This window comes from Orbicella franksi, chromosome 9, assembly GCF_964199315.1.
Source record: "Orbicella franksi chromosome 9, jaOrbFran1.1, whole genome shotgun sequence".
In the NCBI taxonomy this organism is placed as follows: Eukaryota; Metazoa; Cnidaria; class Anthozoa; order Scleractinia; family Merulinidae; genus Orbicella; species Orbicella franksi.
The window spans coordinates 15,295,738-15,314,606 of NC_138153.1; the positions used below are offsets into that span (position 1 = coordinate 15,295,738).

The window sequence follows — 18,869 nt, forward strand, 5'->3', positions numbered from 1 at the left end:
AGCGGCACTAAGGGGACGCCGGTCAGATAACACCCGTTGATGTCGATGACATGATACACGTTGACGTATGTTGAGTTACGTAGAGGCAACAACGTGCGAAAAAAACATGCGGGCTTACCTGCGCGCCGAGTAGAGTCTTCCTCTGTTTCGATTCCTTGCGTCTGAATCGCCTGAAATGAAAGCATTTCACGTTAAGCAATATAAAAGGTCAATAAGAGTCGAAGCAGGCGTTGCCGCATGAACAGGCAAATGGCATTCCTATGCACTTAAAAATACGATTGTGATCAAAATTGGCGCCAAATTTCTCGTATTTGTTATTACATGTATACTTAAGGTTAAGTTTTACAGGTTTCTTGAGACAGCTACTTCTCCTTTTTGTTGCATTCCCTGCGAACTGTCTACAATGTGTGTATATTCATATGAAAAACTGCTCTTAATATTGAAAGTTAACATTTCAGCCAATTAGTTGAAAACCAGAGATGTTACCGTTCACTGACTTCACTTGCTGGTCATTTTAAGCTTATCAACGAAACTTTTCTCAGTCTTAACTTTGAGAAGAAACACGCCGATATTTTCAGATACCTGGGATTTGTCTCGTGCAAGGTCTGTACTCTACAAGGAAGGCCCTGGGTTCCTTACACTCCATCATTGAGCCGCATTATCAATGATAATTTTTTCCTTCTTTGGTAGCGTGATATTATTATAGTGAAACTATTTATTGTTAAACAACAGTTCAAAGAGCTTCGTCACGGTTTGCACATCTTGAAAAGTTTAGACAAAAATATTTCAGGTTCGTCGTTTGTAATCCGTGTTGATCCTCTCCATCTTTAACCATCCTTGTTCCTTTGTGGTTTAATGTTAGTTCTTTGGTGTTTTTCTATAACAGTAAACTGTTATTTTCAGGTTTCCTTCAATTAAAGGTAATTTTTTTGCGTGGCCAAAATAACTCCAAATACAGTGACTGAACTCCTTTATTAACCGCAACAGAACTGAAACTTTTTGTCAAAGAAATAGGACGTTTAAAGTTCTTCGTTACTATTAGGATGTTTTTTTTTCTTTTCACTTGAACAAGCCAAAACGAGCTTTACAAACTCACTCGCCATTCCTTGTCTTATTTATTTAATTTTTTTTTGTATTTTTTTTTTTACTCTTTGTCTTGTTTGCTCGTGCACGAAAACCGACATTCGAGACGAAAACTGCAAGGACCTTCATCAACTTCAAGTTAAATCAGTAATAATAATAAAACATGTAATGTTTGTCGACGAGTCAGCTGCTAATGACTAAGCAGAAATGATGCAACAATGTAATTACATGTTCCTTCTAAGACGTTATAACCTGGTTAAACTCAGTAGTTTGGTATTTCGATTATACAGAAATAGTTTGTAGAGGTTTACAATTGTTACCTTTGATGATATGTGATTGGATCTTGTAGCACCACTCAGCTTTATGCTTTTTAAACAAATTTGTATTTTATCAAACAAATTATGCATCACTGTTTATGTATTTACGCAAGGAATGTGACCCCCATACACAACATACAATTAAGTAAGTGGAACTAATACAGAAGGGGGGTACTCCCGTAATTTTCGGATAGCTGTGCTGCGAAGGGTCTTAATACCCTGACCTTATTTCAGTAAGGATGAAGCAGACGCAAATTGATACCTTATTAAGGCACAAACCCGAAAAATGACACCCTGTTCAAGGGAGAATGGCGTGAACGGGTCCGCTTTATTTCGTTTCTGTAACATTGAAAGTTAACTCATCAAACATAGAATTTGTTTTTCGTTTGGCTGAGAATTTTTGCACTGGAATTTTAGCTGATTCAATCGAAGGATCACATCGGGAACCCAATGCCAACAGGACCAACGGGGGCAAAAATGATACCCCATTTAAGGACGGGGAACTTCAAAAACCATACCCTATCACTATATGGGAGTACCCCCCCGGCCATGTTACGGGACCATGCATCAGTGAAACCTAGTACAGTGGAACCACAACATCACAATACACACAACCACAAAGTTTACACGCCACATCAGAATTTGCGCTTCATCAAAATTACACAGCGCAATACAAATTTCCACAAAACGAAAAGCACGGTATTCCTCAGGAGAACTGATGCTTCTAATAACGTAAGGTTTTGGAAAACATTTTGGAACAAAAATGAGCGATACTTAAAATCTAACGACATTTCGACGACTCTATGTCATCATATCAAGTTCAAAGTAGATAATAGAATTGATTTTATGATGTACTTTGAATTTGATAATGATGACATGGAGTCATCAAAACGTCGGTCGATTCTAAGTATCGCTTCTTTTCGTTCTAAAACGAACTGATGTTTGTAGTTTAAAGAGAGCATTCGTGTGTACTTGGGTACGCTGATAACAGCTTGTTTTTCTAATTTACTGCACCTCGTTGTCGTTTTCGTCCGCACTTCCCGGATACGTAAAGGCACCCTGTGATGACGAACTGTTCCCCTCACTGTTCTCTTCGGTCGGGGAGTACGTATCGGGGCTTGGAGAAGAGAGAATGTCCTCAAGAGATGAAGCCTCCATGCGCTGATTAAAGAAGAACAATGTGAAATACAGTTAAGGTGTGCATACAACAAAATAAGTCCCATTCTCGTCCCCAGTGACCGCGCTCCTTTTGGTCAGCACTGAGAATCGCGACCTCTGGGCTGGTCCAACACCGGAAGTCGGCGATTCACGGACTTCCCGTCACTCTACGCATATTCAGAGTCAAGTCTGACAATCTGATTGGCTGAGAATACGAAACGATTACTCTGCTCGTGCTCGGAAAATTGGACCTTCCTAGAGGTCGCGAGTCTTTGTGCTGGCCAAAAGGAGCGCGGTCTCTGGGGACGAGAATGAATGAGTCTTACAACAGTGAAAACAAATAACAGCCTCGATATGACGAGCAGATGGCAAAGGGCTTTGTCCTCAAGTTTTTCAAGTAAAGTGCTGTTATGAAGGCGTGCCCATGAGAATAAACCAAAATAAAAGTACGAAGAAAAAGTGGGAAGTGTGTAAAGTAGCGAAAGTGGCAAGCTTTCAGAACGTTTTAGTCCAAGAATACTACAAGCAACTAATAATAAGCAAATTTGTGTACGAGATACCGTTGGAAAATGCATCTGGGGATAAAAAGAAACATTTTTCAACAAGTGCAAGCAATTACAATGTCTGTTGGTACTTTAAAATTCACAGTGCATTGTTAGTTTAAGTCTCTCACCCCCACTCCCCCCTCCCCCTCCCAAGAGTGTCATGTGGCACAAAATGCGATTACATGTTCAATATTTGATTAGTTTGTATCAAATTTGAACAGCGTAATGTCTTGGATAGATCTGTCTTTTGAAAGCATAAAACCTTACCCTTACATTTAACAGTAACCCACACATCAAGAGCTGCAACTATAGGAGGACTGAGTAAGATAGTTTTAAACGTTTTTTGTTTTCTGGTCCTGATTGCTTCTAAATTCAAACTGTGACCTCCCCTATGACTGTTAGTATGATTTAATTTATTATACAAACAATACTTTCAAGTGGTGTATTAGGTATGATCTTTGGGTCTGTAATTATCATTTAAAAATAGTGGTATTCCACCTGGGATTGTAAGGGTTAAGAACCATAAGATTTCAATCTCAGTGCTCTTTTACAACCTTTGTAAAGACGACAGGTTGTATTTCTCATAACTAACAGTAGTTGCCTGAAAGGAACTATAAATCGTTTGCGTTCGAGACCTTTCACAGTTTTTCGAACGTGAAAAAGGTACATGTACACTTTGACGCATTTCTTAGGTCAGTGAAGATAGATTGATTTAAATTCTGTATCGTATAATGTGATCTAAAAATGACGGAATGAAGCCTCTAAATGATTGAGTCTGGCCGAAAACAACAACTGGGCGGCTTGAGTGGATGATTGGAAAAAAGAATTTTCTGTCGAAACCGCGATGATTGTGTAATTTTATAAAATATGTAAAATGACTTGCGTTTAGAGACAGATTATAGTACATGTCCGGAAAAGTTCACGCCTCTAATATTCAACGTTTCAACAACTACTTGGTGCTTCCGTTCAGGAAAAAAAGATGAAGGCCTTTTTAAAATAAAACCCTGTTTGTCATGTTCCTCAAGATTCCCTGAGTTGAACTACTCATTTTGGTGGTGGAAAAACGGAAAAGAGAGTAAGAAACAATGATAAAAAGTTTTAAATCTAGATCGGGCATGTCAAAATAACAAGATTAAAAGGGAGGTTTTTCAGTGTCGACTTGATATTCTCAATCTTTAAAAAGAAAACCGTGCCAGAAAAATGAGAAGTGACAGTACTACGAAACGATTTCAGAAGCTTGTGATTGAAGGCAAAAGAGCCTCTGTACAACTCTTTCCCTCCAGTTTCCGTAGGAAATCGATGTAACCAACTCAGAAACTTTGTTCTGCTTGTTTTGTTGATTATTATTGTTGCACAGACAGTGTCCTTGCATTGCTATCCAAAAAGCCCTAGTGCGCCAGGTGACACTTGTAATTTGGCAGAAGAGGCCGGGAATAGATATTAAATCCACTTACGTGTGTTGAGACAATTTTTGAGGTGATGGAGAGAATCTAGACAAGCGCATAGAAACTCCTACAACATTCGGGTCAAACTTCCATTGCAGAGAGTCAGTGCTTAGCCCTGGCATGCCTCACTGGAGAGACTAAAGTTCGTGTAAAAGCTACATCTATCACTCCGTTATTGCGTTTAATTACTTGGTATATAAACAGTACTTCTATACTGTAGACACCTTGTTACAAAGAAAAGTTTTAAATTCACCTTGGCTGTGCCAGAGAGACAATAAATCATATTCTTGTATTCTCTCTTCATTTCGGCCACCGCAATCTTAACAAGCTGTATATCCATCAGTCCTAAGGCCTTAGGCTGTATCCGGCGGACGCCAAATTATTGTGGAAATTTTATTTCCTTGTCGTCAAACGGCAATGCCAGTTGTAATATACTATCATTTTTCTTGTGAATCATAGTAATATTTGGACTGATGGCCAAATGTTTGCTCCGTGACCTGAAGCGACTAATATTTCGGCGTGAAAGAATGCTCTGCTAAGTGCTTAGTAAATTCTATTCATTAATTTTGCCAAATTCGTCGTCGCTTTTCTTTTCAAATTTGTGTTGTTAGAAAATGAATCGACTGCATCAAAATGCTTTTCATCGAACGGGGATAACTCGTTCTTATTAGTTTGTTTTTTTTTCAACAAAATCATTTCATCCTTACCTTTTCCGGTGTTTTTACGATAGTCATGATCGCTCAAAGTGGCCGTGAAGAAAAACTAAAAAACAGCGCCAACTGAATAAATAGACCAGTTTTAAAGCTGCTTTTTACCAAAATCCTATCACTACGAGGGGACGTTCGAAGCTGTCTCCTGCTGGGGAGGGAGTTAAACCGTCTACAAGTTCTTTCGAACTTCTTCTGGCGCCTTCGTCATTTATTTGTACGTGAGAGTTTTTGTCCTCACCCACTCTGTAGATTCCACGCGCGGCTAAACGACCGTCAACTGGCGGCGCGATTTGCACATTTATAAATACGAAATTAGACATATTAACTTACGTCTAACATAAGTAGCCACGTCCCTCCCATATGGCGTCTTCTTTTCAGACCCGTCTCCATACTTTCATCCACTGTTGCTTTCTCAACAGGAATCTTTTAAGAGTTTAGCAACTTGCGCCTTCTTTCTCGCTCAAAGCAAAGCTATAATAAACGATGCTATCAAGCGTTTTGATATCCGACCATTACGCCTACCCTGCCACTTAGCATTAAAACCTGCGCGGTCACGAACAGTGTCACATGAAGGGCCGACATAACTCCATATATTAAGCTTTGTAGGAATAGAATGTTTGGTTTATTTTGGTTCGAGTGTCGTAGTTGAGATTGGTGGTGTTTTAATGACGCCAGTGGCTATTAACCCGTAGTGAAGTGTTTACAATATTCATGTTCATAGAGAGGTGTATAATTAGCGAACACACCCGAGGCAGAAGAATATAGATACTTGTTCCGCTGGTTTGTAGCTTTTGTCTTACGGACTAGTGCTTCCTTTTGATAAGGAATATTAGAATAATCATAAGCTTTGCCAGAGGTGTCGGACGGCAGTTGTTTTTGTCGGCTAGGGTAGGCTTATGCAGATCAATTCGGTGAATTCTTGCATTATGATTGCTATGATTGAACTAATATCGAAAGATGAGATTTTCAATTTCAAAATAGAATCTTAACCCAGCCGCCTTTGCACGATTCTGCCCCAGAGATCATTGAAGTTCGATTGAGCAATCAATTCAACAAGTGCACGTAATCTCCACTTCAGTGTCTCGATACTCGGTAGTCATATGAACGTTAATTGAAATACTTTCCTTTGTGCGTGTGGTTTGTGATGGCCTGATTAAAATGTCAAGGTCTTCCGAAGGAAGTCAGGATATTTTTGTGGCTTTCCGCCCGATCGCACTCGGATGAGAACTGAAAGTTTGCACGGATCCTCGGTGATGTGGGTTCGGTGATCGTGAAAGATGGTGGCCGAACAGGAGGACTGATAACGAAGATTAGGTGGCGGTGACATTACCCTGGTGCCAAGGTTCGCGCGGCCAAGAGAATGTGGGATTGCAGAAAACCACTGTGATACTTGATTGTGTCTCACAAATAAGAACAGAACGTATTTGTTTCATACCTTTCGCCATTCCACACCTCATTCAGCGTCTCGAAGTTTTTGGAATACAAGAAAATGACGAGAGAAATGATCCGGCCTGGAAAGCGCTGACAAGTTTACGAAAACAAAATTCGGCTATGCAGAAGTGCAGCAGCTCTCGTAAGCGTGTAATTTCTTTTGCTTGTGAGCAGGGGCATTGTTTCTGCTTTGTTCTATTGTTCTCTCAAAGGGTTTCAAGCCATTCATGTGAGACCTTACGAGCTGCTCTCCGACACAATCTTTGAGCCGAGGTGGACAGAAGTAAAAGTTCAGCTCTACGCAATTCACCATAGAAAATAACTTGTAGCGCGAGCGCTTTATAAAGGATGTATTTATCTGCCCTCTATGTTATACAATCTCGGTATTGTACACCAACATAGCGGCCATTACTGTGATTAAAGGTGCTCGACATAAAGTCGGTAGAGTTTTGGCATCAATATGAGCGTTTTGGTTGTCATGATGCAGACGTGCTCATGCCTTTTCCAGGGGGTGGTGGGTGAGGTTAGGCTGTACAATGTGTATCCTAAGAGGGTAGGGGCGAATAAGCGAGTAGACAAGTTCCTCATATCACTCAGTGACAGCCTAAATAAGCTATGTGAAAAATAACGATAAATAATTGGATTACTTGATCAATTAACATCACTCGTACTCACAGACAGAATTTCCACGTAACTCATCGGCTTTGTGATAAACGGAGTTCTTCTGAACGAGCTGGCTGCAAAGATAAGAATAAGTGATTAGTGAAGTGTGGCCATCTGGTCGTACAGAGAAGTAACTGATATGGCATGGTCTGGAAACACATCGATCGTGTCTGGTATTCGGACCGAGGAAAGTAAGACATGAAAGCCTTTTAAACGGTGTGGCATCTTGCATCTTGGCCAAAATAACTCAAAATACCGTGACTGAACTCCTTTAAGCCCGACTGGCCCATAGCTCTCGATACGGGACCCTAGTTTCTTTACTATGAAGCGGCTAGGAGTATTTCTATTCCCCTGGATGGAATGCTACGTCCATCGCAAGCTGATCCTCAGCATTCCACCGGGTTCTCCGGCCCAACAATTCGCGAAATAAAATATCGACTAAACAACATGTGGCGAAAAATGCCAAAAGAGAAGCCAACGATGCATTCGTCTTGTTAGTTAACGTACAGTTATCATTGAAATCAAGCTGATTAAAAAATCTGGAAACGTGGCTGGTTGCGACTGCTTTAATTGGATGGAATGTCGATATAAAAGAGGCCTCAGATTCTAGGACACTTCTGACGAGCCAAGCCAACCACCACGAGTGCTCATTATTTTGAGGTCTAACTGCCAAATAAACGCTACAAGAGAAAATGTGGTTTATTTTGCCGCTATGATATGAATTGTATTGTAGCAAACAGAAGGAGAACAACTGTATGTGAGCGAAATTAATTAATGTGTAAAGACAAAAACAAACACATCAAGGTTAACTACCAATGAACGAGTATAGTCTTTGTGAGGATCACCGTTTTAATGCAGTAGTTATATATTCCGTGAACAATTTTTTTTAATCATCAGTTTTGATCTAAGTCAACCTAGTGCACTTCTCAAACGCTAAACACTTCTAATTCGATTTAACGCATGCCAAGTATTAGCTTTATAATTCTTCCCATTTTCCAAAAAGAAAGAAAACAACACATAGCATTGCAGATATCGATGTCGTTGTCTTAACAAACAGCAGAAAAGAAAAATTACAACAGCAACTGACGATGAAGGAGATTCTGACCATGACTGGGACAGGACTCCTTGGCTGACAATATTCAATGGAGAGAGAGAATCGAATAAGGGTTACTACTAATATAGCACAGAATTTTGCAAGTATTTCTCCGTCATATATGGCCAGTAAAATTTCATTAAAGCTGTCGACCTTAACGTTCTCTGTTTAAAGTAAGAAAAACAGCATAACGTTTCCAGGCGTTTGTGAAACTGCACTTGATGATTATGCAATACCTTTCAGTGCAAAACTATAACTTTGTTTAGTGAGGAGGTTTGTTTTAATATTTCAAATCAACAGAAATTTCCTTTGAAGTTTAACCAGCCATTATTTTGTCTTCAGTAATGTTACTTCTATAAAACGCATCTCAACTGACTAATTGAGACAACTTACAGTTTGTTTTTAAAGCAACTGCAGCTTTTTTCCAGGGTTGCTTTGTCACTGTAGCCTCATTTTCAACTAACGCCGAACACAGATATGCGACCATGTTTGTGAAAGTCCACGGAAAAAACTGTTTTGTTTCCTGTTTGTGGCGTAATAAAACAAGGGAGTCGGCATCTGCACATCTGCATTGCTGAAAACGCTTCACCTACAAAGGTCGTGCAAAGCTATGTTACTCGTATGTTACTCGTATGTTACTTGTATGTATTCGTATGTCACTCGTATGTTACTCATTTGTACTCGAATGTTACTCGTATGTACTCGTATGTATTCGTATGTACTCGTATGTATCCGTATGTTACTCGTATGTACTCGTGTGGTGTTTTAGTCAAGATCCTTTAGCCGACCTGCCACAATGTGAAATTAATTGGATTTATTTCCGGTATTCAGTTTACGCTAATGAATGAGTTTTCCATCAGGCGTTTAGGTTTTCATCGACCGTGCCTCGTGGAAGACTGTAGATGCCATCCCGTTGTCTCCAATACCTGGAGAGATTTTGTTAACACGTAGTAGCAAGGTAAAGCAGGGAGCGTATGTGTAATTATACTTATCAACGACGTACTTCAGATAGAATTTATAGGATCAGAATGATTTAAAATACCCGAAAAGGAATTGATACGAGCGCAATGTGCAGTTTCGTGCTGACAAGACAATTATTCGTACGGAAATCGTAAGTTATCAGAATTATAACCTAACTGGAGTTCGCAGGAGGGAAATAAGTCGATTGTATCATGTTGTAAAGTAAATAATCTATTGTCTCAACTTGAACGAATCATTTTCAAGCTGCAGTAATATAAACCTGTTGTTGCGTGCATTTTATAGTAGGTAAAGTGGGTCGAGTTGTGTAGTGTCGGACCGCGATGACGTCAGTGCGGGCAGAACATTGACATATCATGAATTCAACCCTCCATTGATGTGGTGAACCTTTTCTCAGTGCATTTTTGAATAAACTCGGTACCTCGTGAAGAATTTGAAGACTGTTGTGACAGTTTGCAATTTTCCATTCCTTAAGCGGAATTTATAATGTAATCAAAGTGAAAAAGTATACCACTTGAAAATCCGTCAGCCGTCATCATCAACCGTCATCTCTATTTGGGTCAATGTGGCCCAATGTTACAACATGAGGCAGAATGTTACCGCTTATGTCGATAAAAGAACGCTTCACTCTACAGATATTAACTGTCAAATCAGGGGAAACCTTTGCTAATAAAGACGTGCAAACGTCAATGCTTTCCGATTGACCTTTGTTTAATTCATTGGCCAAACAGTCATTGATTGCTAGCTCATGTCTCACTTCGTGCTCGGCCGATGGTTCGGAAAGGAGGCATAGTTTCTGCTCATTACAACCCGCACAGTTAATCCTCTTACGTCGACTCTTCGCAATTGCTTGCACTAAATTGCCGCAGTACAGTTGAGCGGTGATCTGATGATTGCTAAGCTGAAAGAAAGAATCGGGCAGAAATAATTGTCCCGAAGGATCGAATGTAATCTATGCAATGTGAACATAAATACGATGTTTACATCTCCCGACAAAGAATTCATCCATTGATAATAAGCTGAAGGATAGATCTTGTTAATCGCTTTTCTCATTCGATTACATGTTGTTAGTAATGCTTCTTACCTCGAAAGGAAGCCTAAGTCAGTGTGTCTTTCCCCAGGAGGAGATGGTAACACAGAGAGAATGTGAATTTACACACGCATTCGGTCCGCAAGACGGTGAATTCATTATGACAAGTGACGAGCGAATTTCCGTGCTTGGTTTCCTCTTGGTTGCATGTTTCTCAGGTCTCGGGTTAAAAAGCAAGGTTACAAGATCCAAGAAAGGCAGTTTAAAATCCCGGATATGAATTAATATTGCACGACATCTTTTGGCAGGCCCTATGCTCAGCAGCTGAACGAGCAATAATAAGGTCTGCAGATCAGAATACTTATCTATTTCCAGGGCCGAGGTGGATTTCAGCCGTGTGATTGGTCAGTGCTTTTGTTTGAAGGTATTTAAGATGCGTAGTTTAACAGATCTAACAGACAGGAAACATTAACAGTCTTAACACTTGACATATTTCTATCGATCGGGTGGCATTATTTTTGTAAAGGATAAACGGAATGTTGTTTATTACATGGAGTAATTAAAAAGTTATGTTCGACCGCGGACGAAGTCGTTTAACAATAAAAGAGAAATTATTACGGGCTTTAGGTGTTTTGTCCTTCAATCCTTCTTTTGTTTTATTGTAAATTAATGCGTTTAGTCATTCGTGCTGAGTTGTAGATTGTTCGTGCCAAATTACCAGAATATTACTCTAATGGCTTTACGAGCTTAGTTTCATGTGGCTTTTATTGTTTCGTGAGAGTAAAGTCCCTGCTTGATTTCTTCAATTTATTTTTCACTTGAAAGATATTGATCAACTCAAATCCACTTACAAGAATTCGGCATCTTATCTTAGTTTAATTCTAATTCAATTTCGCCAGGTCAGATAGTGAAATTGGCTGCCGTAAAAGTGAACGATGAAAACACGAGTATCTCAGCCTTCCCATTAGAAAATGCCTTGTGGCTGAATTAATGTGTCTTAAATTAAAGAAGATTGTGTACTTAATGCTAAGGATACTCGAAACACTGAAAATATGGCATTTACATGATATCAGTAGCATTCAAGTTGTCCTCGTACTGCAAAATTTGTTTATCTTACAGTGTAGGCCAAAACTCTCAGATTTTCGAGAGGAAAAAAAAAACGAGCGAAAATTAAAGAACAGAGAAGGCTAGCGCTTTTAGAAATAAGAAAGCGGATGAAAGCCTCTCTAAAGGGTTTAAACAGTTCTTCTACTGGCTTAAATGCATAAATGTTTGAACATCAATGATTGGAATACGACGATGGTCAGTCCAGTACTAAAAGCTATTTCAAAGCAGTTTTCTCATTGATAGGGTCGCCACAGGTAATTCTTCAAGGTCACAGAAAAGTCAGGGAATCTTAATTTGCGTCAGGCAAAACTGACATTTTGAAGAAAAGTCACGGAAAATAAAAATTAAAACACTCCGGTTATTGAAGGCTTGAAGAAACAGTTCGGGTTATTGCGATGATGATCTCAAAGAAGTTTTAATGAAGAAGATGAATTTGTTGAAAATGAATTTAAGGGGGCCGAGAGGCTACTACATGTACTATATGTGACATCTCGTATTCATTTGGTCAGGGAAATTTTAATTTTTATGGGGGAAAAGTTAGAGAATTTTGAAAAAAAAAAGTGATCAATGTGGTAACCATTTCATAAGGATAAGTACTAACTGTCTCGCCGCGAGTTGCGCCGTGAAAACAAGTCGTGCGCTCGCAAGAAAGAGAGACGACAGTGAATGACTTTCATTCCGGCTAGTTTTATGAAATTTTTCATACGTTATCTAGTAGGACTGAAGCGAAGTGTAAAATGCTGTGGAGCCTTTCTTTGGCTGTTTGGGAGCTAGTGTGCCGTAAAACACGAGTCGGTACTCCTGCGTAAAGGATGTGTTAGTGATAGTAAGATCCTGGCCACACACTATGGCTTCCGGCTACGCAGAGTTTCGATGGTCTCTGCTGGCGCCGGCTGCACGCAAACCGTACAGAAAGGGACACTTCCCATTATGGGTCATTTTGGCACCTGGCCTCACACGAGTCCACGATAATGGTCTCGGCTACACAGAGTTCGATGCTATCTCCAGTTGTACACAAACCTTACAGAAACGGACAATTCCCATTATGCATACATGGTACCTAGTCTCACACGAGTGCGCACTGATGGTCACGGCCACACACAGTTCGATGATCTCTGCCGGCTGCTCGCAAACCTTACAGAAAGGGGACACCTCCCATTATGGTACCTGTCTGACAAGAGTGTACGCTACATTTGTGATCTCCGGTAAGAAGAGAGTAGCTTCCTGAACTAACTCCAAAAAGAAGACTTCATTTGAAACGACACGCGTCAGATCCATAAACGATCAAAAGAGACTTGATATTTCATTCACCCTTTTGGCGTAGGAGTTCCACCGCATCTGAAGCCCTGCGTCACGTTAATGCGGATGCACGATTTTGATTTACACTGGGAATCCTCTTGGGAAGGTCAACTGGAAGAGTTTTAGCCAATAGAAATCCCACAATTCAGTACGACACACCAGCCGGGGTTAATTTGAGGTTTTCTCGTGCGGATTTTTAACGTCATAGAATATAATTTTGTTTCTCGAAACCTCACTGTCCCGCCTTTGACCCGAGTCGATTCCTGTACCGCTCCAGGACATCAACTTGCTATACGATCTTTAAACCAAATTAAAAAAATATAAAATATGCCCTGCTCCACAAAAGACAAATGATTTCTCTATTAGCGTTCCTATAATTTTCATAGTTTTGACAAGAAGGACTGAAAAGGATTTTGCTCACCGAAGTCAAATTTCAACTGGATAGAATGGAATGCATTAAACAGTACAGCACCGCGGTTTTAGTACGCTAACAGGATTACTTTCAGGTTATTCCACCTTGGACAAATCACCCAACACTGGAGGTCTTGTGTAAGAATATGACGGGCTTATTAACAAGATATCTTCTAATTGAGTTTGGTCGACCTTTGAATTAAAGAAGGTCCCATCTGATTGTGTTTTCCTTGAAAATAAATGTACAATCTGCACCAGTTCAACAAGTTCAGTGTTTTGACCTGCCTGCGAACTTACAAATAAGCACTGGTGATGTCATGTAGCAGAAACGAAAACATTATTATGGAACATGCTCCATTTATCTACGTGAAGCATGGTCTTTTGGACACCGTTCAGACGGTCTACCACTGAGCTACAGAGCACTCTCGGGAGCTCTTATTGCGGTGACAAGAGGCAAGCCCATGGGTTCCATTTCTGTTGAGAGAATTCGCAATTGTTTCGAATTGTTTATCCCAGTTGCTATAGCTTCTGCCACCAGCAGAATAGATTTTCCAATATGTTGCTATAAAGCTCTTCTGATCATTTTGTGTTATCTGCAGCCTCACTTATAACACTCTCATCTTTATCCTCAAAATGCGTACACCGATACATAACCAGTTCCTATTTTTGGCCCGTTCCGGCTGCGATAAAGCATCTTGGAATATTGTTTAGCCGAATGCGTTGAATTACGTACGTCGTAACTATCTTTCAGCATTGCATATTGTAAATTGCATAGGTGATACATAGTGACTAAGTCTCTAACTACGTTTAACGTGCCTCTAGAATTTTACCTCGGCTTTTGCCGAAATGACTGAGCTAAGTTTGTGTTGTCCGGCGACGAATATCGTACTAATAAAACAAAGGTTGCAGATTTCCCGCGCTGAGAGACAAATCGTGGCCTTGTCAAAAACCAACTGGTATTTTTAACAATCACATCTCGTGCAGCCCTCAGTCAACTAGTATCAGAAGTTCTGGAAATTATTTCTTACACCGTAAGATCACATAGGCGTTTCTGTTCAGAGTTGCGCTGATGTGAAATTCAATGAGAAACGGAAATCGTTCATCAGCTTGTTGATCGATGGTAGCCGGTTTTCGCTAAAAATCTCACTGAAGTCCGGCTGTGGTCCAATAAGGAATGAGTAGTTTAAGGAGTCATTAACAGATCGCACAGATAACGTATATATTGTTACTATTTTCTGACTCCAAAGACAGAAATAAACTATTTTGTTATAAATACCTCGTACTCGGTCCGGCTTATCAAGACGCATCGAAGGTGGTGATAACAATAGCTTGACTAGCTCTTAAGATGGCTCCAGCTCCTGTAGGGTCCATTAAAAACTGCGGCTGGATAATACAACCACAATTTTTAGACCATTCCTGAGCGTTTTTTTTTTTAGCTCTCCACAAAGAAGGAAACGGGAAGACCAAACGCAGCATGCGAATATACTTTTTGTTTGTTAATCCTCGAGGTATTTGTGAGGAGAAAATATCCGCGTAATTAGCATACCGGCGCAAGAAATAGTCGCAAAGGACGTCAAATCCGAGAAGACGGCTAAACCCAATTCAAACTGACCATAATCTTTTCGTGTAAACAACTTGTCACGGAAAGATTCAAGGTCAAAATCAATTCATCAAGGAGTCAAAAATAAAATATTGAGTGCAAAAAAAGAGGTGATAAAACGATAACTGATTTGACGCTGATTAAGAAAAAAACGGGAACGGGCATTGAAAATGGACATTCGATTTTTCATTCCATAATGTTTCCACTGAATAACATGTCGGAAATAGAGTGGTAATCCGTTAAATGTATTGAACATTCAGAATATTTGAACCAGTCGAGTATCACGTTCTGTACAAATAATTACAAACCAACAGGTTTTGTCCAAAGTGAAATGGAAACTTATCTCTTTAACTGCCGAAAAACAGCAGGAAAAGAAGCTTACATAACAGAAAATAGCACCAGTTAAAGGATTTAGTTACTAACTAAAGTAACTTCTACTGAATATAACTTCGTCATTGTCAATCTATATTTTGGTGTGATATTGTAATTACCAGAAGACGGGGTTAACAGAAATAATAGGTCAGCAACGTTTGTGAAATTGACAAACTTTTTTTGTTACGATAGAATTTATTCGCAAAAGTCGTCACGTACTGTAAAGTGTAGCGAACAAATCCTTGGGCTTAGCTTTGCAAAAAGGGCTTCTTCTCTGGGTTTTTCATGTCAGGAAAGGGGATTACAGTTGGTCGGTCGTCTTTATAAAAGCTTTAGGCTTATAATATTAATATCATGCAGTATGATGCCGACCTGATTTAGCTATCAAACATTTCGAAACATGACATAAACCACAAAAAAAAAAAACTTCGACACAGTCGTTGCAATTGAATGAAGATGACAAAACTCTCGGGTATGTACGTAACACAGGTTCTACAGTCGGTGACTGATGAAAATGATAAAAACGGGACATAATAGATGCAACGATGATGAAACACAAATTAGCAAACTCCAAAGGTGAATCATTCTTTAAAGCTAAACATAACCCTAACCCCATTTGTGGGGTCAGCCGGGAAGCATTACCCGAGGGGCTCAGTTTATGCCTAATAAAAAAAGATGTAATTTTTTTGGAATTATTTCAGTTCGACGAGGAAAGCTTCATCGTGTTCATATTTCGCACGATTACAGATCTCTGGTCCATAGTCAACAACCGTCACGTTTTTATTATCTTTTCTTTTTGCAACAGGAGTCTGTTTTTGCCGACTTGAAGAAAACAATTTGACAGCAATAATACGTGAGTACTTGTGTCTGTTTCTATTCTAAAAGGAGCCCACGAGTGTTTTTGTGGCTAAGCGTTTAATACTGACTGGTAAAAACAAAAATGTACGCCGCAAAATCTCTCATGAATGCCGCCGAAAGCTCGCGATTATAAAAGCTTTCGCGATAAGCTGTTTCGATTTGTACAGCAGTCTTTTGTAGAGCATTTGAACTCACTGAGTGGTACAGTGTACAAAAGGCCGACCTTTTGTAGACTGCATGAATAGAGGGAACAGTAAGTTATCCAACTTTTTGTAGAACTGATTAGCTACAGTATAAACCAAGCGACAAACTGACAGAATTACCCCAAAAAAGTGAGATCGACTTTCTTAGTTTACCCCAATCATTTTGAAACTCTTCTCTCCTATACAACCCAGTAACTTGCCACCTTAAGTGTTTTGATAGTATTGAGACTTGCCTTTACTTGATTTCCAGAAGCCCAATCTTCTTTTCTTCGGTTTTGGCGGCAAAGTGTAAGATCCCGTTGAACCCAAGCGATGGAGTTTGTGCGTGAAATGAAACACACACCATACTGAACACATGTTGAACTGACTTGTCCGGTTGACAATTCAATGTAAAAATACTGATCACTGACGACGACCGGCTGACTACATCGACTGATGGTCTCACGTACGTGTTGTTTCAGCGAGTGGATGTCGGACTACATCTGCTGTGGCAGATATCTCGCCCAGACGTGGCTTTGGACAGCGATAAATTCTTGAAATATTAGGAAGTGATACTTTGTTTAGACAACCGTGTTACTATTGACGTACTGGCCCGTGGTTTAATGCTTGATAGCATTACAAGATGAAAAGAATTACTCTCCTTGGTAATAGCCACATCTTTCTTTTGACCCTAGTTTTGAGAGTCTGGAAAAGGATCAAAAGACAAGCTCCATGTTGATGATTTTCTAAAATCTCTTCACCTGTCCCTGGGACAATGTGTAGATCTTAAAAGGAGAATTTAAATGTCGACCACCCTTAAAAGTATTAAGCTATAGATTGATTGTCCGAAGATGTTGACACGGCTGGCTTAGTTTTTCGGTTATTTTTGATGTTTTCACCGTCACAAATACCTTTTTTATGCTTCTTAATAGGGACTTTTCCGCAACATATGATATCTGAAATAATCATTAAAGTAAACAAAGTATGAATAAGAAATAAGTAATAAATAACGAAGTGTTTAAACAGGTAAGAAACTGTTAAACAAATGTGCGTTAAAATTTGCTAATCCGTCGAGAATAAAGTGCGAATATTGTCTCTATATTAACGCGACTGAGAAGTTACGCAAAGGATTTGCGATTAGTCGGAAAATGGTATTTCAGCTGAGTAAATAATGCTATCTTACAGGCGAGTTGCTCGTTGCAGCGAGAATTAGGGACATTCCGACAAATTATACTCAAAAGCAAAACAGGAGCAGGAACGTCAACAAATTTAGCAAATGAGACGTTAAACAAACTCTGAATGTAGCTGAACTTTGTGACAGGTGCTCGACATTTCCTTCATAGTCAGTAGTCTAAAGACAGCTCGTATAAATTACGAGAAACGTTTAGCATGTGACCAGCGACCACTCCTGTACACAACTCAAAGTATTCCGTATATCGGATTGAAACTAATGTTATTCATCGTGGAAACCTTTTTGGAATTTCTTATCCCTAAGTACTGTTAAAAGCTTTCGTTGCCGCCAAGGGATTATCATCGTGAGAACGTAACACTTGTTGGCCTTCTGTTAATTCTATTAGCCTAATTCCCTCCCGATTCAGTGTCGTTCTCAGAACTAAATACGTTTATAATTATGTATTTTTTTTAAAATTTACTTTTGAAAATCTTTTTTTTTTAGTAATTACTCAGCCATGAACTTTTGTTTGACTACTAGCCAGGCGTAGAAAATTGGTGTTTACATCACATCCGTGAAAAGAGGCGACTTACGGAGAGAAAAAATAGCAAGTACAGCCCACGACAGTTGAAGAAAATCAACGCAGGATTTTAATTGGTGTAAAAAAACACGTCTTCCGCATAGCTACGCGTAAAGGCTTTTTTTTTGCCCCAAGGCAAAGTATGCGTGGGTGTCCGAGTTACGACACAGGAGCGGGGCATATTATGCCCTCTTCAGTGTGACACGCCGACATTTATCTGCTCAGCCAATCAGAGCATTTGTAACCAGAAGCTACTTTTAAATTCCAAGTGACGTTTGCTTGCCTCACTCCATGGTATGGCGATAAGAACTTCTCCAGACAGGAAAAAATACTAGTTTCCTAGCTTTTAATTCGTTTCAGGAAATTTTTAATCCCTTCTTGTTAGTGTCTGATTAAGGTCGTAATTGTATTGGGCGTCTGTGTTATTTTTGTAGAAAAAAATAGAACAGATTGTTTTTCTAGTTACTGCAGGTTATCACGTACGACTGCGTTCGCAAAGATTCCCATGATTGCAACTTTTCTGAGACATGTTACGCAAGAGGTTTCGCGCCAGATTTGGGAACACTCGGCTGTTAGGTCAAACGCTGCATGTCGACTCTTTGGGTATTTCGAAGAGTTGTTTCTATAGTTATTCCGAAAATAACTCAGCTCAACTTTAGCAAGATTGATAGATTTCATGATAGAGTAATATTTTTGTCTGGGAACGCCTGAACAGTGATCGGCTTTTTCAGAGTGGGGTATAAATACAATACATTAAGCTCTTGAAATGTGAAATGATATTCTCTTTATTTAAAGAGATTTGCCTTATCCCTGATCAAAGTACAGATGATTTAAAT

At 39.6% G+C, this 18,869-nt stretch overlaps 1 protein-coding gene across 7 annotated transcripts in view; it reads right to left on the minus strand.

Moving 5' to 3' along the window:
- The window catches only part of LOC145497515 (stAR-related lipid transfer protein 13-like), a 40,917-nt gene extending 23,658 nt beyond the window's left edge, over window positions 1–17,259 (minus strand). Inside the window, exons 1-5 of one of the 7 annotated variants that reach the window (XM_081477321.1) lie at window positions 10,508–14,538; window positions 8,839–10,324; window positions 7,365–7,426; window positions 2,415–2,561; window positions 119–170 (exon numbers count right to left, since the gene is read on the minus strand). In XM_081477321.1, the coding sequence (XP_081333447.1) occupies window positions 119–170; window positions 2,415–2,561; window positions 7,365–7,426; window positions 8,839–8,932 (355 nt within the window). In that variant the 5' untranslated portion in view covers window positions 8,933–10,324; window positions 10,508–14,538. The other 6 variants (XM_081477322.1, XM_081477320.1, XM_081477323.1 and 3 more) reach the window with 6 other exon arrangements.
- Window positions 17,260–18,869: the final 1,610 nt, after the last annotated feature.